Genomic DNA, 25,189 nt, shown 5'->3' with positions numbered 1-25,189 from the left:
CAAAGATTATCAAACGAATACTTTATTAGAGACATAACACGTATAAAATAAATTTCATCAAGGAGTTACCAGATTTTAAAACCAACACTTTCTCATTTTTACAGCTAAGATATGTTAAATTCTTAAACGCCATAATTTTTGTTCAACTCCTTTGTCATTCAACTCACAAATCTAGAATGCAATTAATCTACAAATCTAAGTATTCACAGATGTGTCTTAGGCTTGGTTCGTAACAATCTAGAAGCAATCCATTTACAAAAGTGCCACCAAAGCATTTTAAAGAAATCAATTTAATGCTACCAAACAGAAGACTGCTATACTGGGAAACAAAAAAAAATCTCACAACTAAATTCTAGCAGACTAAACGATTCCAATTAGAATAGACTATATATCCATATGGCACATTTATGACTTTGTAATATGTAATTCATAACACAGGTTTGTGTGTGGTATGGAGCTGGGAAAACCAAGGAAGTAGGATATTACAGAAAATATCTGATGTAAGTATAAAGTCATATGCCTGACTTCCTCATGTCTTCTGTCTTTATATTTTTATCACAAACCAAGATCTAACAGGGTTCTTTCTAGAGGATTATTAGATAGGTAACACTTGATCATTAAGCACTGATCATGCCACTCATTCACAGTTGTTCTATGTTCCATGAACTCTAATAGCCCAACTTATACATGTCACTCCAAGGGGATGCTTCAGCCAGAAAGTAAAGGGCTGAAAGAGTACAGCAATACAAAAGCCCTAGTGTGGTGGGAACTGTGGCCTCACTCTAACTTGTTCTTCCATTCAAAACATTTTGGCACCTTTCCATGACCAGGATCTCTACAGGTAGGTTAAAATACTTTTCTGTGCTCTTCAGCCAGAAATAGTTTTTGTGCTGGCTATGATTTTAAAACTGATTTTGTCTGTCACCAGTGCAAAAACAATATAGATGTCTGGGCTAATGCAAAAACATAAGAATCTACAACTTTATAGTTAATAGTCTATTCAAATTTAACTCAAAGTAATGCAAAATAATTAGAAGTAAAAACTTAATTCTTCTGAGAGCTCTATTTGGAAAAGCTTCACATATCCACACACAAATATGGGTATGTTCATGCACAGGGCAAACAACTGTATACTGAAGCATAAACTCAAAGTAAGACATAAGTAGCTAGATACCAGTTCCAGTAGTGGTTAATGGTCTCTGGGGATCCCATTTTAAGCACTCTCAGATGAGGATCTTGCTCAGTTGTTAGACTATCATTAGTTTGATTAAGCAACTAAAGTTTACTTCATAAATTACTTTTGCCTATATCCAGGACTCTGCCTGAGATAGTCTGAGAAACCATACATTCCTCCAAAGGTAAGTATGTGACTATTAACACAAAGGCAATGTGATTATTGCATAATGAGGCTAAATATTATGTGGCTTGTCTATTAGGTTTGTAAGTTTTCATGATCAGTTCAAGAAAATGCAGAACATATATAACTAAGGTTTTACACCAGTGGTCGACAAACTATGGCCCACAGGTTAAACCCAGCCTCCCCTTGTTTTTAGAAATAAAGTTTTATTAGGACATAACCACACTCGTTCATTTCTGTATTGTGTACAGCTGCTTTCATGCTATAGTTGTGACAAAGAAAGACTGTATGGCCCATGAAGCATAAATATTTACCATCTGGCCCATTTTTTACAAAGTGTGCCAATTCCTGGTTTACACTAAATTATAGAGTTCAATGCGAAGCCTATTTGAAATGTGTTTTTTTAGGGAGTTGTAGTTACCAATTAAAATTAAGGTTCAGGTGACTCAGCAACCAAACAAAAGGGATACTAATTTTTTATGAACAATATATTTGTATTTTATGGACATAAAAGGAAACGTTCAGAAAGAAAAGGAGGAGGAAGGGAAGGAGGGGAGAGATGTAAAATAAAAGGCCATTTCTTTAATATCATAATATCATAATAAAATTAACATTCCATCCATGAAATAAACCAAAATTTGAGCTTTGATAGAGTCTCTCTCTACTAAACAAATTACTTTTGGAATGTTTGGAATGTTTTTGCATCTGGACAAAATGGTATCCAAATTGATCAGATATACAAAGTAGACAAATGAAACTAACACACGACTGCCAGTTTCTAAGGAGTGTTACGGTCGCCATCTTCGTAAAGCCAGACCCAAACTGCAACCATAACAAGCTGTCGTCACAAAGGCAAAAATCTAAGAAAAAAGAAACAAAAATTCACATCAGATTTACAACACTGACTTAAAAGCAGTGTCATATGAAGACTGACCAATCTATCTAAAAATACTTCGACACTTACAAAAATATTTTATACAAAAGACACTTACAAAAATATTTTATACAAAAATATTTTACATTGATTTATTTGATGATTTGTACAACTTGTTTATTCCCTCATACAATTACCCCCCACTTCCTTTAAACATTTTAGCCCCTAATCATTTTCTCATTTGTGGACGACTTTACATTGAACATTTGTTCAATTGGTTCACATTCTGGGCTCACTTATTAAGTATTTGTGAATCCCCAGGCACTGTATTTAAAAATTCAGCATGAAGTTGTATTCATGTAGTGGCTTCACAGCCAAGGAAGCCAGCAACTATCAGAACCTGAGGATTCATCAAATAATTTCTGTGATGATGGAAGGTAACTTTAAAACTCAAGACAAGTGGAAATGAATTATCAGGTTGGCTTGCCCTTGTATGGGAGACAGTCCTATGCACAAATTTGCACTCTACTGTGAATTACTGTCCTGAGAATCTCTTCAGCACCAACTGTGTGTGTATCACTGCACTTCGTACATACTAACAGTAGATAGCCTCCTCACCCTTTTGGGGCTTATGACCCATAGAAGACTAAAAGACAAAAAGCAGTTCAACATGATAAATGTTATGGTTTAGCACAGGGATTCTTAACTAGGAAACTAGCTCTGGGAAGGAATACTAGATTCACCTATAGACCATTTTCACAGTTTAATTACTATTCTGCTCTTCTTTCCACCCTTCTTCTGCTGATTGTTTCTCTGATACATTTCTAATCTAGACATTGTTTTCTGAATGACAGCAATAGCACTTGATATCCATTATTATGGAAAAGGAATTTTCCTATCTAATGTCCCAAGTGGATGGCTGACACATTTTAGTTAGAATAAAACTCAAACTAGAGATTTACTTTGGAGCGAGCACATGGATGAAATGGGATGTAATGCTGAACTCGAAGCATGTAGAGGTTTACTGAGACAGCTTCACTTAGAAAGGGAAGGACAACAGGGACAAAGTCACAAAAGAGAAGCAGCCAGAAAAGATTTACATTATGGAGAACACGGAAAACTAGGCCCTTAGGACAAAGGTGAGAAATTAAGGACCTCAGACAACCATCACGTATTTCAGCAGCTACTATTCTTGTGAAAGTAGGTTCTGGGGTGACTATCAATAGATGTGGGGATACTTTAATGATCCAAGATGATCCATTAAAAAGAAGGGACTAGAAGTAAGAAACATATAAAGGCAAACACAATGGGAATTGATGACTCATAGCAAGGAAAAACGTCAAGTTCCTGAACTTTGCTTTGTAAAACTGTTAAAACCAAGGGTTTTCCAATGTGATTTCGGATCACAAGGATTCTATGCTCCTCAGGGATGATATGGTGGGTAGAAGCAGCTTTATGAAAAGAGAATGAGCATCATTCAAGGCCCTCTTCCTCCACTGCAACTACAGCACCTAAACTTTTATTCTAGATTTATTGGGGTTTTAGGTAAGAATTCATTAAATAAAACTTTTATTTCTTTTATAAGCAAGTGTTAAAGTCACTAATCTACACTATAAACCTTTCAAAGCTAAAACCATGACTCCTTTTTGTTGTAATCCCACCTTCAGCCTAATTCATTGCAGGCACTCAATAAATTTTGACAAATCCTACCAGAGACTTGGGAAACTTATAATAGGTCTTGAAACCATTTGTCTTTTACCCCTCAAAACTCAAACTCTAGACATGTATTGTCTAACATGATAGCCACTAGGCACATGCGATTAAATTTATTAAAATTAAATAACACTAAAACTTCAGTTCCTTCGTCATACTAGTTATCTTTCTCACTCTTTCCCCCCACCAGACAGAGTCTCGGTCTGTCACTCAGACTGAAGTACAGTGGTGTGGTCTCTGCTCACTGCAACCTCCACCTCCTGGGCTCCTGAGCTCCGGGTAGGCAGCACTGCAGGCACAAGCCACCAGGCTTGGCGAATTCTTTATTCTGTTTTGTTTGTTTGTTTGTTTTTCCTTTTTCAGAGACAGGGTTTTGCTATGTTGACCAGGCTGGTCTAAAACTCCTGGCCTCAAGCAGTCCTCCCACCTTGGCCTACCGATGTGCTGGGATTACAAACATGAGCTATGGCTCCTTGGCCTAGTTAATTTTCAATTGCTCAATGGCCACATGAGGCTAGTGGTCACCATTTTGGACAGCACTTACATGAAATATTCCTGTCACTGTAGAAAGTTCTACTAGACAGTGCTGCTCCAGACAGATTTCATTGACTATATGAGTACTGGGTTATTTATAGGCTACCTGGGGAACATAATAAAACATTAGGGTCACTAATTTGCCATATACTTAATTAAATATCACAATATTTCAGAAAATAATTTGGACTTCTGACATCTTAAAAACGATCTCTAACAGCAAAAAAAATATATTATTTCTTCAAATTATCTATACAAAATGACAAATTAACTCCAGTATATGAATTAGATGATTTTAAAAATTTAATAAATACCCCCAAGGAATGTATTTCATCTGCCTATCATCTACTACAATGGCTGGCTATTTGCCTTACTTTCCTGCACTTTCCTTAATGGCAGGAACTGCAACTTATTTACCCTGTCCTTAACACCCGACAAAATTACTTGATAAATGGTAGGCCCACAGTAACTATTCATTGAATAAAAATAAATTGCAAGCAGCTATCGAATACTAAAGAACAAAACTGGGAGATCTCCTTTACCATCTCTGAAAGTTATCAGAAGCAAAAAACACAATTCTTTTTGCAAAGTAGACATTGCTGTGCAAAGCCAAGCAGTTATACTGGTTCGCTATGATCTTACATGAACATCAACCTCTTTGTGCTACAGTTTAATCACCCACAACACTGGGGGTGATCATGGCACTTTGCTTACAGGGTTACTGTACAGATAAATAGCTATTATATATTTAACGCTAATGGCTAGCATTAAAGAAAATGAAATGTTGCCTGAGGAGTTTTTCTTGGAGGCCTTGACAGTGGAGCGGACGTGCTGGTGAGTGGTACTCATTGAATACTTACTGTGGCTGCTACGTTTATGTTATACTGGTTATCACTCAGGAGCGGCTGCAGGGTCATGGTTGTATTGCAGTGCAAATCATGCAGGGATGTGGCTGCTGCTTCCAATAAAAAGGCTCCAAAATAGAAGACAAATACTGTAAAATGGTAGGCAAAATCCTAAAAGAGGAGAGAAAAGACATCTGCAATTAAAAAAAAAAAAAAAGATATTTTTCTGTTCCTTATTTTAAATGGATGAAGTTTAGGTTTAGCAAGATCAAAACATTTAATTAAACAATCTTAACTATATTCACTTTTTATCTTAGCTGCTTTAGAAATGTCAGGCTATTAGAATCCAAGTGGAAATCAACCAACCCATCTTAATTGGCACATTGGTAAACCCTTCCAAATACTGAATTTTATAATTTTAATTTGGATTAAGATGCCATAGAGATCAATGTTAATTAGGATAATATAAAAAAGCCATAACATATGCTGTCTTTAAAATTCAAGTAAAATAGCATTTAAATAACATCTTTTTATTATGGTTATTATACGTATTCATACACATAATTTTATTTTTGAGCAGTTATTTTTATCATTAGAGATTTCCCCTGAAAGATACAGAAGACTAATAATAGAATTCAATAACACATATTCATATATTTCATTAAAAACTACTAACATGTACTTTGACGAAAACTATAAGAACTCGTTTATTAGGTTTCTTTGTATGTTGCTGACATTCATATGAAGCATAACACTATTACAGTTCATATTGTCTTACCTGAATTAATGTACCATCAACACATCACTGTTTGTTTTTAATAGCTCCCACATATCAGGTACCTTACGTGCATTATTACTCATCCTTATAACCACCATTATTGTCTCCATTTTACAAAGAATTTCTTCTTTCTTTTCAGTTAAGTGACTATTTAAAGCCACATAAATATTAACTTTGGGAGGGAGAAAAACATGTAGTGTGTCTAGTCCCAAAGTCCAGTTTCTTTAGTTTTCAGAAAAAATTATTTTAATTGACAAAAATACATATTTATCACGTACACGATGTTCTGAAATATTTATACATTGTGGGATGGCTAAATTGAGCATATATATATATATGTATATATATATGTATATATATAACCTCCTATAATTATCTTTTTTGTGGGGAGAACATTTTAAATCTTTTTAAAGCATTTTTCAAGAATATAATAATACACTGTTATTAACTATAGTCACTATGCTATATAACAGATCTCTTGAACTCATTTCTCCTAACTGAAATTTTGTATTCTTTGACCAACATTTCCCCAGTCTCCCATTACCCCATACCCTGGTAATCACCATTCTATTCTCTACTTCTGTGAATTCAACTTTTTAAGATTTCACATATAAGTGAGATGTGGTATTGGTCTTTCTGTGCTTGACTTATTTCACATAACAAAATGTTCATCTATGTTGCAAATGACAGGATTTCCGCCTTTTTAAAGGCTGAATTAATACTGTGAATATATACTGCATTTTCTTCATTCCTCTATGACCCTTAGGTTGATTCCATATCTTGGCTGTAATGAATATGAGAATGCAGATATCTCACTGATTTCATTTCCTTTGGATATATACCCAGGTGTGGGACTGGTCAATCATATGGTAGTTCTATTTTTAACTTTTTGAGGAACTTCCACAATGTTCTCTATAATGACTGTACTAATTTACATTCCTACCAACAGTGTGTAAGGCGTCCGTTTGAAGTCTTTTCTATCAAACCTATTATTGATTTCTATTACTGTTATAGCAATATTACACCAGGAGAGCATTGCACTGCCTTTGTAAATGGCCATACAGCAAATGATACTGTTTATAGAAATTGTTCTCACATCTGGCCGGGCATGGTGGCTCACACCTGTAATCCCAGCACTTTGGGAGGCTGAGGTGGGTGGATCATGAGGTCAGGAGATAGAGACCATTCTGGCTAACATGATGAAACCCTGTCTCTACTAAAAATACAAAAAAATTAGATGGGCCTGGTGGCGGGCACCTGTAGTCCCAGCTACTCGGGAGGCTGAGGCAGGACAATGGCATAAACCTGGGAGGCGGAGCTTGCAGTGAGCCGAGATCGCACCACTGCACTCCAGCCTGGGCAACAGAGCAAGACTCTGTCTTAAAAAAAAAAAAAAAAAATAGGCCCAAGATGGCTGAATAGGAAGAGCTCTAGCCTCCAGCTGTGAGTGACACAGAAGACGGGTGATTTCTGCATTTTCAACTGAGGTACCAGGTTCATCTCACTGGAGAGTGCCAGACAATAGGTGCTGGTCAGCTGGTGTAGCCCGACCAGCAAGAGCTGAAGCAGGGCGAGGCATCGCCTCACCTGGGAAGCACAAGGGGGAAGGGAATCCCTTTTCCTCGCCAAGGGAAACTGAGACACACAACACCTGGAAAATTGGGCAACTCCCACCCTAATACTGCACTTTACCAAGGGTCTTAGCAAACAGCACACCAGGAGATTATATACCACACCTGGCCTAGAGGGTCCCATGCCCACAGAGCCTCCCTCATTGCTAGCACAGCAGTCTGAGATCTAACTGCAAGGCGGCAGCAGCGAGGCTGGGGGAGGGGTGCCCGCATTGCTGAGGCTTAAGTGGGTAAAGAAAGCCACCGGGAAGCTGGGTGGAGCCCACCGCAGCTCAAGGAGGTCAGTCTGCCTCTGTAGACTCCTTCTCTGGGGACAGGGCATAGCTAAACAAAAAGCAACAAAAACCTCTGCAGATGTAGATGCCCCTGTCTGATAGCTTTGAAGACAGCAGTAGATCTCCCAGCATGGAGGCTGAGATCTGAGAACGGACAGACTGCCTGCTCAAGTGAGTCCCTGACCTGTGAGTAGCCTAACCTGGAGACATCACCCACTAGGTGCAGACCAACATGTCACACGGCGGGGTACACCCCTGAGACGAACCTTCCAGAGCAAGAATCAGACAGCAACACTTGCTGTTCAGCAATATTCTATCTTTTCCAGCCTCTGCTGCTGATACCCAGGCTAACAGGGTCTGGAGTAGACCTCAAGCAAAGTCCAACAGACCTGCAGCTGAGGGTCCTGACTGTTAGAAGGAAAACTAACAAACAGAAAGGACACCCACACCAAAACCCCATCAGTACGTCACCATCAACAAAGACCAAAGGCAGATAAAACCACAAAGATGGGGAGAAAGCAGTGCAGAAAAGCTGGAAATTCAAAAAATCAGAGCGTATCTCCCCCTCCAAAGGAACGCAGCTCATTGCCAGCAACGGAACAAAGCTGGATGGAGAATGACTTTGACAAGTTGAGAGAAGAAGGCTTCAGTCCATCAAACTTCTCAGAGCTAAAGGAGGAACTATGTAACCAGCAAGAAGAAACTAAAAACCTTGAAAAAAGAATGGATGAATGGATAACTAGAATAATCAATGCAGAGGACACCTTAAAAGAACTGATAGAGATGAAAACCATGACATGAGAACTACGTGACAAATGCACAAGCTTCAGTAACCAACTCGATCAACTGGAGGAAAGATTATCAGTAACTGAAGATCAAATGAATGAAATGAGAAGTGTGGAGAAAAAAGTAAAAAGAAATGAACAAAGCCTCCAATTATGGGATTATGTGAAAAGACCAAATCTACGTCTGATTGGTGTGCCTGAAAGTGAGGGGGAAAATGGAACCAAGTTGGAAAACACTCTGCAGGATATCATCCAGCAGAACTTCCCCAACCTAGTAAGGCAGGCCAACATTCAAATTCAGGAAATACAGAGAATGCCACAAAGATACTCCTTGAGAAGAGCAACTCCAAGACACATAATTGTCAGATTCACCAAAGTTGAAATGAAGGAAAAAATGTTAAGGGCAGCCAGAGAGAAAGGGTGGGTTACACACAAAGGGAAGCCCATCAGACTAACAGCAGATCTCTCAGCAGAAACTCTACAAGCCAGAAGAGAGTGGGGGCCAATATTCAACATTCTTAAAGAAAAGAATTATCAACCCAGAATTTCATATCCAGCCAAACTAAGTTTCATAAGTGAAGGAGAAATAAAATCCTTTAGAGACAAGCAAATGCTTAGAGATTTTGTCACCACCAGGCCTGCCTTACAAGAGACCCTGAAGTAAGCACTAAACATGGAAAGGAACAACAGGTACCAGCCATTGCAAAAACATGTCAAAATGTAAAGTCCATTGATGCTAGGAGGAAATTGCATCAATTAGCGAGCAAAATAACCAGCTAATATCATAATGACAGGATCAAGTTCACACATAACAATATTAACCTTAAATGTTAATGGACTAAATGGTCCAATTAAAAGACAAAGACTGGCAAATTGGATAGAGTCAAGACCCATCAGTTTGCTGTATTCAGGAGACCCATCTCACATGTAGAGACACACATAGGCTCAAATAAAGGGATGGAGGAAGATCTACCAAGCAAATGGAGAACAAAAAAAAGCAGGGGTTGCAATACTAGTCTCTGATAAAACAGACTTTAAACCATCAAAGATCAAAAGAGACAAAGAAGGCCATTACATAATGGTAAAGGGATCAATTCATCAGGAAGAGCTAATTATCCTAAATATATATGCACCCAATACAGGAGCACTCAGATTCATAAAGCAAGTCCTTAGACTTACAAAGAGACTTACACTCCCATACAATAATAATGGGAGACTTTAACACCCCACTGTCAACATTAGACAGATCAACGAGACAGAAAGTTAACAAGGATATCAAGGAACTGAACTCAACTCTGCACCAAGCGGACCTAACAGACATCTACAGAACTCTCCACCCCAAATCAACAGAATACACATTCTTCTCAGCACCACATCACACTATCCCAAAGTTGACCACATAGTTGGAAGTAAAGCACTCCTCAGCAAATGTAAAAGAACAAATTATAACAAACTGTCTCTCAGACCACAGTGCAATCAAACCAGAACTCAGGACTAAGAAACTCAATCAAAACCACTCAACTACATGGAAACTGAACAACCTCCTCCTGAATGACTACTGGGTACATAACAGAATGAAGGCAGAAATAAAGATGTTCTTTGACACCAATGAGAACAAAGATACAATATACCAGAATCTCTGGGACACATTTAAAGCAGTGTGTAGAGGGAAATTTATAGCACTAAATGCCCACAAGAGAAAGCAGGAAAGATCTAAAATTGACACTCTAACATCACAATTAAAAGAACTAGAGAAGAGCAAACACATTGAAAAGCTAGCAGAAGGCAAGAAATAACTAAGATCAGAGCAGAACTGAAGGAGACAGAGACACAAAAAACCCTCCAAATAATCAATGAATCCAGGAGCTGGTTTTTTGAAAAGATCAACAAAATTGATAGACTGCTAGCAAGACTAATAAAGAAGAAAAGAGAGAAGAAGCAAATAGACACAATAAAGAATGATAAAGGGGATATCACCACTGACCCCACAGAAATACAAACTACCATCAGAGAATACTATAAATACCTCTACACAAATAAAGCTAGAAAACCTAGAAGAAATGGATAATTTCCTGGACACTTACACTCTTCCAAGACTAAACCAGGAAGAAGTTGAATCCCTGAATAGACCAATAGCAGGCTCTGAACTTGAGGCAATAATTAATAACCTACCAACTAAAAAAAGTCCAGGACCAGATGGACTCACAGCTGAATTCTACCAGAGGTATGAGGAGGAGTTGGTACCATTCCTTCTGAAACTATTCCAATCAATAGAAAAAGAGGGAATCCTCCCTAACTCATTTTATGAGGCCAACATCATCCTGATACCAAAGCCTGGCAGAGACACAACAAAAAAAGAGAATTTTAGACCAATATCCCTAATGAACATCAATGCAAAAATCTTCAATAAAATACTGGCAAACTGAATCTAGCAGCACATCAAAAAGCATATCCACCATGATCAAGTGGGCTTCATCCCTGGGATTCAAGGCTGGTTCAACATATGCAAATGAATAAATTTAATCCAGCATATAAACACAACCAAAGACAAAAACCACGTGATTATCTCAATGGATGCAGAAAAGGCCTTTGACAAAATTCAACAGCCCTTCATGCTAAAAACTCTCAATAAATTCGGTATTGATGGAATGTATCTGAAAATAATAAGAGCTATTTATGACAGACCCACAGCCAATATCATACTGAATGGGCAAAAACTGGAAGCATTCCCTTTGAAAACTGGCACAAGACAGGGATGCCCTCTCTCATCACTCCTATTCAACACAGTGTTGGAAATTCTGGCTAGGGCAATCAGGAAAGAGAAAGAAATAAAGGATATTCAGTTAGGAAAAGAAGTAGTCAAATTGTCCCTGTTTGCAGATGACATGATTGTATATTTAGAAAACCCCATTTTCTCAGCCCAAAATCTCCTTAAGCTGATAAGCAACTTCAGCAAAGTCTCAGGATACAAAATGAATGTGCAAAAATCACAAGCATTCTTATACACCAGTAACAGACAAACAGAGAGCCAAATCATGAATGAACTCCCATTCACAATAGCTTCAAAGAGAATAAAATACCTAGGAATCCAACTTACAAGGGATGTCAAAGGACCTCTTCAAGGAGAACTACAAACCACTGCTCAGTGAAATAAAAGAGGACACAAACAAATGGAAGAACATACCATGCTCATGGATAGGAAGAATCAATATCGTGAAAATGGCCATACTGCCCATGGTAATTTATACATTCAATGCCATCCCCATTAAGCTACCAATGACTTTCTTCACAGAATTGGAAAAAACTGCTTTAAAGTTCATATGGAACCAAAAAGAGCCCACATTGCCAAGATAATCCTAAGCCAAAAGAACAAAGCTGGAGGCATCATGCTACCTGACTTCAAACTACACTACAAGCCTACAGTAACCAAAACAGCATGGTACTGGTACCAAAACAGAGATATAGACCAATGGAACAGAACAGAGCCCTCAGAAATAATACCACACATCTACAGTCACCTGATCTTTGACAAACCGTCATGACAAAAACAAGAAATGGGGAAAGGATTCCCTATTTAATAAATGGTGCTGGGAAAATTGGCTAGCCATAAGTAGAAAGCTGAAACTGGATCCTTTCCTTACTCCTTATATGAAAATTAATTCAAGATGGATTAGAGACTTAAATGTTAGACCTAAAACCATAAAAACCCTAGAAGAAAAGCTAGGTAATACCATTCAGGACATAGGCATGGGCAAGGGCTTCATGTCTAAAACACCAAAAGCAATGGCAACAAAAGCCAAAATTGACAAATGGGATCTAATTAAACTAAACAGCTTCGGCACAGCAAAAGAAACTACCATCAGAGTGAACAGGCAACCTACAGAATGGGAGAAAATTTTTGCAATCTACTCATCTGACAGAGGGCTAATATCCAGAACCTATAAAGAACTCAATCAAATTTACAAGGGAAAAACAACCCCATCAAAATGTGGGCAAAGGATATGAACAGACACTTCTCAAAAGAAGACATTCATACAGCCAACAGACACATGAAAAAATGCTCATCATCACTCGCCATCAGAGAAATGCAAATCAAAACCACAGTGAGATACCATCTCACACCAGTTAGAATGGCAATCAAAAAATCAGGAAACAACAGGTGCTGGAGAGGATGTGGAGAAATAGGAACACTTTTACACTGTTGGTGGGACTGTAAAGTAGTTCAACCATTGTGGAAAACAGTGTGGCAATTCCTCAAGGATCTAGAACTAGAAATACCATTTGACCCAGCTATTCCATTACTGGGCATATACCCAAAGGATTATAAATCATGCTGCTCTAAAGACACATGCACATGTATGTTTATTGCAGCACTATTCACAATAGCCAAGACTTGGAACCAACCCAAATGTTATCAATGATAGACTGGATTAAGAAAAGGTGTCACATATACACCATGGAATACTATGCAGCCATAAAAAAGGATGAGTCCCTGTCTTTTGTAGGGACATGGATAAAGCTAGAAACCATCATTCTGAGCAAACTATCGCAAGAACAGAAAACCAAATACCGCATGTTCTCACTCATAGGTGGGAACTGAACAATGAGATCACTTGGACACAGGAAGGGGATCATCACATACTGGGTCCTACTGTGGGGAGGGGGTAAGGGGGAGGGATAGCATTAGAAGATATACCTAATGTAAATGACGAGTTAATGGGTGCAGCACACCAACATGGCACGTGTATACATATGTAACAAACCTGCACGTTGTGCACATGTACCCTAGAAGTTAAAGTATAATAAAAATAAAAAAATAAAAAATAAATTGTTCTCACATTTAAATGCGTAAGAACTACAAAGATGTGCTTTCTATTAAGTAACTCTCATTTGTAAACTGATTCACAAATGCCTTCAAAAGATTTAAGAAAAGTGTTACTGGCCACATGTCTAATCTATAGGAGAGATGCTCAAATACATGTGGTTATTAAACAAATATTAGTTGATGAAGGTCAAACCCCAAATTCAAATGTCACCATTTTTAATGGGTAAATGAAATGATGCTAGATCTTAGTAAGAAAATTTTAGGCACTCATTTAACTTACTGAGGTGAATCATCAGAAATAGTTGATCTTGTAATAAAGAGATTTGATGACAGGACCTGCAACTCTTGGTGTGATGATCCCTTGATTTCTCCACCATTACATACCTTTTCCAATGTCACCCACATTCACCTCATTTTGGTCCCTAGGAAGCATTTTATAGCTCAAGGATGCTACTCTTTACACATAGTATTGTCTCTGCCAGAAAGGATTCTGCCCACAAGCAATTACTGCTTGCCCTTTCCTCCCTCTCTCTCTATTCCTGCCAATTTTGCTGCTTCTTCCCTCCTTTTCAGAAGTATCTGAATTGTGGTTTCAAGGCTTTCCTGTCCAATCCTATTATTTCACCTTTTATCTTTTATAGGTGTTACTTCCCAATACACGTCTTGCGCTTCTCACTCCATATGCTTGGGTTATCCTATCCAGCCAGGGTCATATATATTGTTGGTGTTGGGAGAAAGTACATAGTATGGAATTTAGGGCAATTCCAGTGTGAAAATCACGATGGAGGTTCCTGGAGTTTTAGAGCCTCTAGTAACCTGCGTTGGAGAGCGACAAGTCTTTGAAAAGCAGCTCCTAGTACTAGACCTGGTAGAAAAGAAACACTTGATCATGAGACACCAGTGGCCAGGCATCCGGAGTTGGGTTCCATGGAAGCCACTAACTCAAAAAGTCAGGTGGGCCAGCAGCTGTCTCCTTGTGATAGGAAGGACACATATATTGACCTGAGCAAGACCAGTTAACTAGAGTTAACTGCATGAGCAGGTAGCCTAGGCTCTCATATTATCCACCAGAGTGGAACTGCTCTCCTTCCTCAGTTCATACCTATGGCCACAGGGAAGAGGGGTTTTCTTATGCCCACCTGAAGGAGAAAAAAACCGTGAGCTTTGTTTTTGGAAGAGTTGGCTCCTATGTGCTTGCAAGGTGGAAAGGGACAGCAGCTGTATTGTATATGCATTATAGCCACATTCAGAGTTGGCTTCGAAAGACTGGTTAGGGAATATCTTCCCAGTTGGTAGAGCTGAGTGATGATGCATGTCACACACTTTGCTCAGAAAGAAAAGTGGCCCATGGCTGGGTGCGGTGGTGTGTGTCTTTAATCCCAGCACTTTGGGAGGCCGAGGTGGTGGATCACTTGAGGTCAGGTGGAACAGACCAGCCTAGCCAACATGGCAAAAGCCCATCTCTACTAAGAATACAAAAATTAGCTGGGCATGGTGGTGCATGCCAGTAATCCCAGTTACTCAGAAGGCTGAGGCAGGGTAATCGCTTGAATCCAGGAGGCGAAAGTTGTAATGAGCAGGGATCCTGGATCCTGCCACTGCACTCCATGCTGGGCGATAGAGGAAGACTCCGTCTCAAAAAAAAAAAAAAAAAAAAGAAAGAAAGAAAGAAAAGAGGCCCATAGTGAGAATATACATAGACTGATTATCAATAGCAAATAGCCTACTGTACTTGTCAGGGCCATGGGATAAAACAGATCAAAGCTTCAGGGACAAGGAAGAGATACGGGATTAGGCATACTATGTGAAGATCTGTCACTTGGTAATGCTTACCAGAAGCATCGCTTTGGAATGCTACGTAGCCAAAAGGACCCTTCCAGTTGATGTTAGCAATCCTTTGTCATCAACCACCCCATACCTGGCATTATGGGCACATAAACAGAGTACCCATGGTCAGAGAAAGTGGCCATGGAAAGGCCCAAGAGCATGGCTTCCTTATTGCCAAAGATGATCTACCCACAACTTCCTCTGAATGTTGAACTGTCAGCAACAGAGACCAACTCTGAGCTCCAGATAAGGGATTATCGTCAAGGGGACCAACCAGTCACCTGTAGTAAGTGAAAACTGAGCTCCTACCTTCCTGGAGGGCAAAAGATTTCACTCTCACAAAAACAAACACCTGTAATGGTTATTCTCATGAAAATAGAATTACCTAGGGCATCGATTTATGAATTTGCTTTTCTGACTCTTAGAGCTTGAGCCACCAGCTATATCCAATGATTTACAGACTGCATTCACTCACAGGCTTTCACTCTGTCTCTGATCAAGGAAACTACTACTCAGCAAAGCCTGAGTGGAAATGGGTGCCTACCCCTGGGTTGGTTGCATCACGTACTGCACCACCTAGAAGCTGCTGGCCTGGCCTGATAGCACAAAGGAACGGCTGGCTGAAGGTACAGCTTGGAGGCACTAGTCTGTGAGGATGGGGGTCATCCTTTAGGATGCAGTAGATACACTGAAGAAGAGCTTCCTACATGTTATTATGTCTCCATTGGAAGAATGGAAACTTAGGGGTAAAAGCAAGAGTTTCTCCAGTTGTCATGACTTCTAATAACCTGCTGAAATCCTTTATGATTTCTGTCCCCACAACTCTAGGTTTTTCATGGTCAAGGATCCTTTCCCCAAAGGGGTACTCTTGACAGAGGATACAGCAATAGTCCCATTGAGCTACAAGGTATGGCTACTCCCTGGCCACTTTGGACTGTTTTGCCCAGGGACAAAAAGGCAAGAAGAGGAGTTACCATCTTGACAAAGGTAGTTGCCACTAAACATCAAGAGAAGGCAGAGCTGCTGGAAGTCAGGATGGCAGTAAAGAGCATGTATTGCCCTAGTGTATGTGCCACAGGAGGGCGAGAGGAATTATATGTAGACCCCAGGTGATCTACCTGAGATGTTCTCGGAAGTCTCTCTGCCAATTGTGACTAAAAACAAACAAGTGTAGCAACGCTGGCCTGAAGCAGATGTGGTTGCCAGGTGCCCTCACTCTCTCCCAAATGAGAGTTTGGATTCACCACCAGGAAATCACTGAGAACACCAGACAGGAAAGCTGAGAAGAGGAATGTAAAATGGTCAGTGGAAGAGGAAGATGAGTACCAGTTGGCCTTAAGACCAACTCCAATGAATGGAGATGTCATGTATTCCTCTAGCCTCTCTCCTTTAAGTCTGTCTTCAGGAAGAAAGGCACACTGGAACCCGAGAGAAGCGACTCCCCAGATGCGTATGGAGAAATGAATCTGCAGTATGAGATGAGAGACTGGAGCATCTAATTGTGCACTGCACACATTTTCCATCAGGAAGGAACTTGATGTTTAGCTGTGAGGTGTGCAGGTAGCTGACAGCCTCCAGCTTCAGTGGATTTGGGATCTGCTACAATGCGTGAGCCAAGGCCACATTCTTCCTGGATATCCCCCATCCCCACTAGTGACAGCACAGTGGGGGTACTAGTGCTTGGCCACTTGTGCCCAACACACAACTCTCGAAGGACAGGCTGTGCTCTGAAGTTTTGTATGGATTTGGTCAAGACTTTGTGGAGTGTATCATTCTTGGTTTTCTTCCTGATCTTACTTTCTCACTTCCTCCTTTATTTTCTTTTATAAGTGTTATCTACCCTTTTCCTTAAACAATAACAACAAAATGCACAAAAAGCCCAAACCAAAACTCTTCTACTTCTAAATCCATCTTAGAGTCTGCTTCCCAGTGGAGCTGAGATGACACATATGTTTTGGCATGCTAGGCTTTTCCCTTTTGGCAACTAACATAACATTTAATTGATGCATTAATTATGTAACAATGTTTTTTTTTTTTTTTTTTGAGACGGAGTCTCGCTCTGTTGCCCGGGCTGGAGTGCAGTGGCCGGATCTCAGCTCACTGCAAGCTCTGCCTCCCGGGTTTACGCCATTCTCCTGCCTCAGCCTCCCGAGTAGCTGGGACTACAGGCGCCCGCCACCTCGCCCGGCTAGTTCTTTGTATCTTTTAGTAGAGACGGGGTTTCACTGTGTTAACCAGGATGGTCTCGATCTCCTGACCTCGTGATCTGCCCGTCTCGGCCTCCCAAAGTGCTGAGATTACAGGCTTGAGCCACCGTGCCCGGCCAACAATTTCTTTACTTACATTGTCTACTACAACAAACTCTTTGAGAGCAACTGCTAGATCTCTTTTTTCACAATTGTATTCCCAGGGCCTAGTATAGGGTCAACTGCTCAGTAAATCTTCCCAATCCCTGGAGAGCTGTACCTATATTTGTATGTGGCCATCCTGAGTATACTATTCCAATTTGTGCCAGGTGTGGGATGTGCACTGGATGTGTGTAGAAGGGCTTCCACAAGGCTCACTCATTGCATTTGACAGCCCAGATCATTTCTGCTAAGTCAGTGGTTCTCAAATGTTAGCCTGCATCAGAACCACCTGGAGAGCTTGTTTAAACACAGACAACTGAGTCCTACTCCCAGAGTTTCTGACTTAGCAGGTCAGGGTGGAACCTGAGAATGTCCATTTTTGACATGTTTCAAGATGCTGCTGCTCTTCTGGCCAGGACCACCATTTGTGAATCTCTGCCTTAGGCTCCTGGCCTCTACTTACTAGCAGATGAACCCGGCCTCTTTCTTAGCTGCCTTCATGTGCTCTTGCTCTTTCACCAATCTTATCAATGCTCACATGCCCCAGAGCACTGCCCACTTGTTTGCCTTTTCCTTAGGCAACCTCGGCCTCAAGCATAGCTTTTTTTTTTTTCCCCCGGCCCCCCCGCACCCCCCCGCCGAGTGACTATATCTCACATTCTTGTCTTAAGCCCATGCTTTGCTCTTCGGTTCAGGGTCAAAATTCCATCTACTAGTTAAAAAAAAGAAAAAGAAAAAAGCTGCATTGTGTATAGGTGGATCCTGGTTTACAGTAACAGCAGCAAGAAAAACGGATGACAACCACCCTGAACCTCAGTTTTCTCATTTGTAAAAATGAGAACAAGAAGACTTATCCATAAAGAATTGTCATTAAGGTCAAATAAGCAAATGAATATGGGGCCAGAAAATATAGCTGAGGACATGTAAGATATTAAGCAGTGGATAGAGCTGGAGGCCGTTATTCTAAATGAAGTAACTCACTTCTTACTTGAAAACCAAATGTTGTATGTTCTCAGTTGTAAGTGGGAGCCAAGCTATGGGCACACAAAGGTATAGAGTGGTAGAATGGACACTGGAGACTCAGGAGTGGGTGAGGAGAGGGGAAGGAGGAATAAAAAGAAACTACGTATTGGGTACAATGTATACTACTTGGGGGACAGTTACACTAACATCTCAGATTTCACCACTATGCAATTCATTCATATAATAATAAACCACTTTCACCCTAAAAGCTATTGAAATAGAAAATATTTTAAAAAATAAAAATATATTAAGTGATGTCCATAACAGGCAAATGATCAAATGTGTGCCAGTTATACTTGGGGGGGAATGAAGGGAAACATGTTTAATCGCATAGGATTTTTAAATAGCTCTATTTTCTAAAATGTATCTTTCCTTAGTACCCTTCCCCTACAAAAGGGACTATAAATTTAGAATCTTCTGTTTAAAGTTCCGCAAAAATGGTATTTTTTCCTCTCCAAAAAAAAAAAAAAAAAAAAAAAACAGAAAAGCTATTTCAAAATCAAAATCTCCTTATTTTCCTGGAGTAGAATGAGGCAAGTATTTATATTTGTTACTAGATACTATATTTTTTATATCTGTTATTAGATACTATATTTTTATTTCACTATTTATATCAAAGCTAGAAAGTTCAGAAAAAACTGCTGAAGCTATCATGAATGTAAATTTAATTTCTTAATAAAACCCAGAAGACATAGCAAACTCAATATCCTACAACAAATACATCTAGAAAATAAGTTCTTCATCAAAATGCATTCTTGCTTCCTTCAAGCATGGTATAAGGTGGTAAACTTATCACAGGGGAAAACAACTATTTTTGAGCCATTAACATCTAACAGTTCCAGAATGCAACAATTGTTACCAACTTGTGACAGTTCCATTATATACATGGCTAAAAGTTTTCCTGGGAGAGTGTACAAAATATATTACCAAACCTATCAAAAGTAAGCCATATAATAAAAAATGACTGAATAAAAACACAGAAACCAAACCAAAAACAACACACACACAAAAGAAGAAAAAAAAGAGAAATCCTTTCTAAATAGGGAAAACATTTAATAAATTCCTTGAAGACAAAGAGTTGGCTCTAGAAAGCATGCCTACCATACAATCAACCCTGTGCCTTGCTATTACCATTTTTTGCCTCAGTAACAGTGGACTACTCCGGCTAAAAGACCACAGGTAACCTTTGCAGCTGACCTATGAAACAAAGATTTCCAATTTCAGCTGTTACTTTCATAGAGTAGCACAATTAAAACAACAGAAACGCTTACATTTAATTTCCTGAACATCAGATATAATGCTACAAATGGGTGGGAAATGCAAACTTGGAAAAACAAATAAGTTAATAAGGACACGAATGACTGTACTCAATACCAAATATGCTATTACCATTTTACAGAGGAAGAAATTAAAATTGGGCGAGGTTAACAATTGTGCCCAAGGCCACACAGCTACTAAGCAAACCAGATCTATGCTCAAAGCCCATGCAGGACTGTAATCACTGTACCCCACTTCCTTCTTAGCTTTATACTAAGCTGTGCCATTTGCCCCAGGGCTGGCTTAAAGGCCAGCCACACTCCCTACCCTTCACCGCTAATAACATTTAGGATTACAGTTCCTCTTATGCCCTATAAATAAAACAAGAAGATATTTTTCTCTAACATCTGCACTAAAGCTGTGGAATAATATGCCGTTATACTTGAAAGGAATATACATAAAGCCTGACTGAAGGTCTGATGTAAGCTTCTAAACACCAAAGTGTGATTATAACCTAATGGGGGTCCTTCCTGAACTTCACTGAAGCACTGTGATCCACTGAGTCATTCTAAAACAGTCTTAGAGAATGAATGGCTGCAAGCATGACAGACAAGTTCTATATGCTAAGCAAAAAGCTGATCCTAATTTAATGGTTCATAATTTTAAAAGTTGTGTTGATTGCAAATTCAATTATTTTATTTTTTATTTTATTTTGAGAGACAAGGTCTTGCTCTGTCTCCTTGGCTGGAGTGCAGTGGTGCGATCGTGGCTCACTGCAGCCTCGACCTTCTGGGCTCAAGTGATCCTCCTGCCTCAACTTCCTGAGTAGCTGGGACTACAGGAGTGCAACAGCAGGTCCAGCTATTTTTTTGTAGTTTTTATAGAGACGGGGTTTCGCCATGTTTCCCAGGCTGGCCTTGAACTCCTGGTCTCAAGTGATCTTCCTGCCTCAGCTTCCCAAAGTCCTGGGACTATAGGCATGAGCCACCATACTTGGTCACAAATTCTTTTTATTCACTTTTTTTTGAGATGGAGTCTCGCTCTGTCATCCAGGCTGGAGTACAGTGGCACAATCTAGGCTCGCTGAAACCTCTGCCGGGTTCAAGCAATTCTTCTGCCTCTGCCTCCTGACTAGCTGGGACTACAGGCACACGCCACCACGCCTGGCTAATTTTTGTACTTTTAGTAGAGATGGGGTGTTGCCATTTTGGCCAGGCTGGTCTCGAACTCCTGACTTTGTGATTCGCCCACCTCGGCCTCCCAAAGTGCTGGGATTACAGGCATGAGCCACCACACCCGGCCACAAATTCATTTTTAAAAACTCACCATTTCTTTTTAATTTGGGACAGACATTATCATTGTGAAACATGCCCTTTTCTAAGTATTTATTTTCTGGAAAAAAAATATATATTTAAATATCTGAGGCAGAAATTAATGGAGAATTTCAAGATACATGTGACAACCTTTAGATCCCAAAGGCATTTGTTCAATTGTTGGATAATTGTAATGCAATTCATTTGTTGTATGAAATGAAACAGTTTTTGAGTAAGTCATCTAAGCTGTGGGAGTAACAGAATTATTTCTCAGCTCTATCAACACAGAGATTTCACAAACTGGAGCCCTGTTGTCCATCAAGGCAGCCACACAGCACCACAGTGGTTTCTGTGGTTGGACCTCTTCTCTCCCATTAGAAACAACTGGCAGAAATGAGAGTCTGGCATTTCAGAACAGAATAGGATATAGGTTTCTCCCATCTTCCTGCAGTAGACTTAAAATAAAAAGCCCTTACCAGGAAGTTCCAGTTAGCATTAATTTGAGTCACCATGCCGGAGAGGAACATGCCCAGAAAGAGAAGCGAAAAGAAAAACGCCGTCACGGACACAAACATGACCCATCCTTGTAGCAGAGGTAGAGGAACATTGGAGGAGGCAACCAAAATCCAGACGAGACCCCCGAACAGCTGAAAGAAAAAAAGAGGGTGATTGGTTTGCTTAAAAGATACCTTTCATACAGCAGAATTCAACACGCTTGTATTACCCTGTGTTGCATTCATTTTCCTCCCAGACCCTTGCACATATTCCAGCAACCCCACCCCTTCGATTTTCTCCTTATCATGCAAGATGCCTTCTTTCCTCAGGTGCAAGACCAATCCTTTGGCTTGGAGAACTGATCCATCTCCACACCTGTATCTTCAAGTTGGACTCTCTTCTTCAACCCATGTACATGCCCAATATTCCCTCATCATTGACAAATACCTTCCTTTGACTTTATCGATTCTCTGACTACCACCTTTTCAATGAAGGTATTTTTTCAGTCAACCACACAGGAAGGGGAACATCACACACCGGGGCCTGTTGTGGGGTGGGGGAGTGGGGAGGGATAGCATTAGGAGATATACGTAATGTAAATGACGAGTTAATGGGTGCAGCACACCAGCATGGCACATGTATACATATGTAACAAACCTGCACGTTGTGCACATGTACAATAGAACAAAGTATAAAAAAAACAAAAAAAAAGAAAATCATTGTCTACCCCAAGGCCATGAAGATACTCTGTTAGGTGTTTCTTCTAAAACCTTCATTATTTTTACTTTTCACATTTAAATCTACACCCTGTCTTATACTGATTTTTGCATTTGGTATGAGGTAGGGGGTCAAGATTCAGTTTTTCTCCATATGTATATTCAATTGACTCAGTGTCATTTACTGAAATGACCATACTTTCAAGAGTCTACTGTTGTCAATCAGGAGACCATATGCTGCGGGTTTGGTTTTGTTCCATTCTGTTCCACTGGGCTATCATTATGACAAAATATTGCACTGTCTTTAGACGAATCCCCTAAGCACCTGACATTTTAAAAAATCAGTAAATAGCACCATTTAAAAACTTCATGTTCTATTTGTCACGAGAATATAAATAAAATATATATTTACTGATCTTAAAAAAAAAATCTTTGCTTGGTCTCCACTTCCTCTCCCTGAAGTTGCTCTTCACATCACTATAAACCAGCTCCTGATCTCATTGCTTCTTAGAGAGTTTGTTAGTAAAAAATGGCTAGAATAATAGTTGCAGCTGTTGTATATGGTGGTAAACAATAAAAACTACCATCATTTATTGAGTATCTATTATGTATTGGACAGAGGAATAAGTACTTCACATATCTGTGGATCTAAGTATCAATAAATACCTATTACATTTCAGGCTTTATGCCAGGTGCTGGGAATCAAGTGGTAAACAGGTTACACTTGGTTTCTGTTACCACAGAACTCACAGTCTATTAGAGGAAAGAGACAAGCAAGTGATTAAAAAGCTGCTTCATAAATGTCACAATTGGGCAGATACTGGGCACTGCAGGTCCACACAGCAAGGGCTCTAAATCCAGATTTGAAAATGCTTCCTAGAAGCAACAATTCAAAGCACAGGGCTATGGGGTAAAGCAGAGGGAGGAAAGGGAGGTTCCAGGACGGGAGCTGAGAGGAGCCCCGCACAGGTGAAGAACAAAGCTCACAAGACAGGAGGGTCATGCGCTGGTGGGGAATGGAGAGAACTGCACTGGAGACTGAGCGAGGAGGTGCTGAAGCTCGGGCCAAGGAACTGAGCTTCACCTAAGGGTGACGGCAAAGCCAAGATCATCTTAAGCAGAAACTAGTACGGTAAAGATTTGCCTTTAGAAATTTTTCCCTGGCTAGAACGTGAGAATGGACTGGGGAAGAAAGGGTGGACGGTGGGAGAGCACATATCTGTGTTTCTCTAGCTCTATCAACACAGAGATTTCACAAACATGGTGTAACACAGGAGACTGTTACACCAACAGAGTGTAAGAATCAGAACACTGAGGACAGAGAGAAAGGAATAGATTAGAGTGAAATTTAGAAGTAGACATGATAATAGTTGGTAACGGATCAGATGTGAGTCACGACAGAAAAAGGACAGATAAGGAAAATACTCAGATTTCTGGCATGGGCCACTAGGCTTGAGAGAACACTGCAGGAGAAATGGTGTGAAGATAATGAGTTTCATGCATCTATCACCATTGGTCTCCTCCATACTACCATGCATTCTTTGCATGGCATTCCAAGCCATTTGTGATCTGACATGTCTTTTTCATCCTTGTCTCTTGCCACTATGCTCCTCACATTTTGTACTAGGGCGAGAAAAAAAATCCACAGTTCCAAGACAAAGATCTTTCACATCAGAGTGGCCTGTTACTTGCATGCCGTAAATGTCATTCCCTCCCTATGTGTACTTGAGATTCTCCCACTCATATCTAATCTTGAGCACATCATTTACAACATTTTTCCTGAGATCCACCCCTGCTCAGTTATGCCTCCCTCCTCTGGGCTACCTCCCTATTGGGCTTTGTTACATCAGTGAGATACACTGTAATTAAATCCCTTTGGCTCTCCATCTGCACTACCAGGCCTTCTTGGCAGCATACTGCTTTATATGTCTCTGCATCCCAAGTCATTTATTAATCTACACAGTAATCCCTTCCTAACCATCAGTCAGGTACTATGCTAGATTTGGCAGCACAAAACCTTAGGCTACATACCTGCCCCGAAGACACTTCAAGCGAGAATCAATCTCTCTTCTCTCTCTCACACACACACACACACACACACCCAGAGAGAGTGAGAGATAGAGCACGCTCTCAATTATTTGCTTAGTAAACAAGTTAGTGCTCATATGAGAACCGTTTGAGCTCCAAATATTAAAAATCAATACTCATCTGTACATTGCATTTAAGTATCTAGATATCCAAATTACTCCACAAGTCACTGAAAGTTAAAAACACAAGTTTTTAATTATATAATCATATAATTTGTTACTATTTTGAAGAAACATTTTTGAAAGCATAAATGATCACTTGAGCAATGATAAATCACCAGTCTAAAAAAATGTATAGTTGGGGTGTATACCTCGAGTCCTAATGTCAAATCAAAAGTTAACAATTGATGCAGAAAGTGTTATGAAATAAATCTAATGACTATCAATGCATCTTAAAAATTTAACCACCACCTTATCAGTGCCTATAAAAGAAACAAACTGGTTCCTGATAAAATATTATTTACCTTTACATACTATTAAACAAATAACTGAAGGTGATAAGAATG

The 25,189-nt window shown here is 39.8% G+C and overlaps 1 protein-coding gene and 1 long non-coding RNA gene across 2 annotated transcripts in view; one reads left to right on the top strand and one right to left on the bottom strand.

Annotated features, from left to right (window-relative positions):
- Positions 1-25,189, top strand: part of LOC111551017 — a 31,378-nt gene that overhangs the window by 1,192 nt on the left and 4,997 nt on the right. The window contains exon 2 of the long non-coding RNA XR_002734237.1: positions 22,210-22,374. This is a non-coding gene — a long non-coding RNA (uncharacterized LOC111551017). The remainder of the gene's footprint in view (positions 1-22,209; positions 22,375-25,189) is intronic.
- MAL2 (mal, T cell differentiation protein 2) overlaps positions 7-25,189 on the bottom strand; it is a 36,253-nt gene continuing 11,070 nt past the window's right edge. Inside the window, exons 2-4 of the mRNA XM_023224786.2 lie at positions 21,862-22,032; positions 5,339-5,494; positions 7-2,217 (exon numbers count right to left, since the gene is read on the bottom strand). Of these exons, the coding sequence (XP_023080554.1) occupies positions 2,146-2,217; positions 5,339-5,494; positions 21,862-22,032 (399 nt within the window). The 3' untranslated portion in view covers positions 7-2,145. The remainder of the gene's footprint in view (positions 2,218-5,338; positions 5,495-21,861; positions 22,033-25,189) is intronic.

This window comes from Piliocolobus tephrosceles, chromosome 7 (genome assembly GCF_002776525.5).
Source record: "Piliocolobus tephrosceles isolate RC106 chromosome 7, ASM277652v3, whole genome shotgun sequence".
Lineage (NCBI taxonomy): Eukaryota > Metazoa > Chordata > Mammalia > Primates > Cercopithecidae > Piliocolobus > Piliocolobus tephrosceles.
This window is presented reverse-complemented; position numbering and strand designations above follow the sequence as displayed.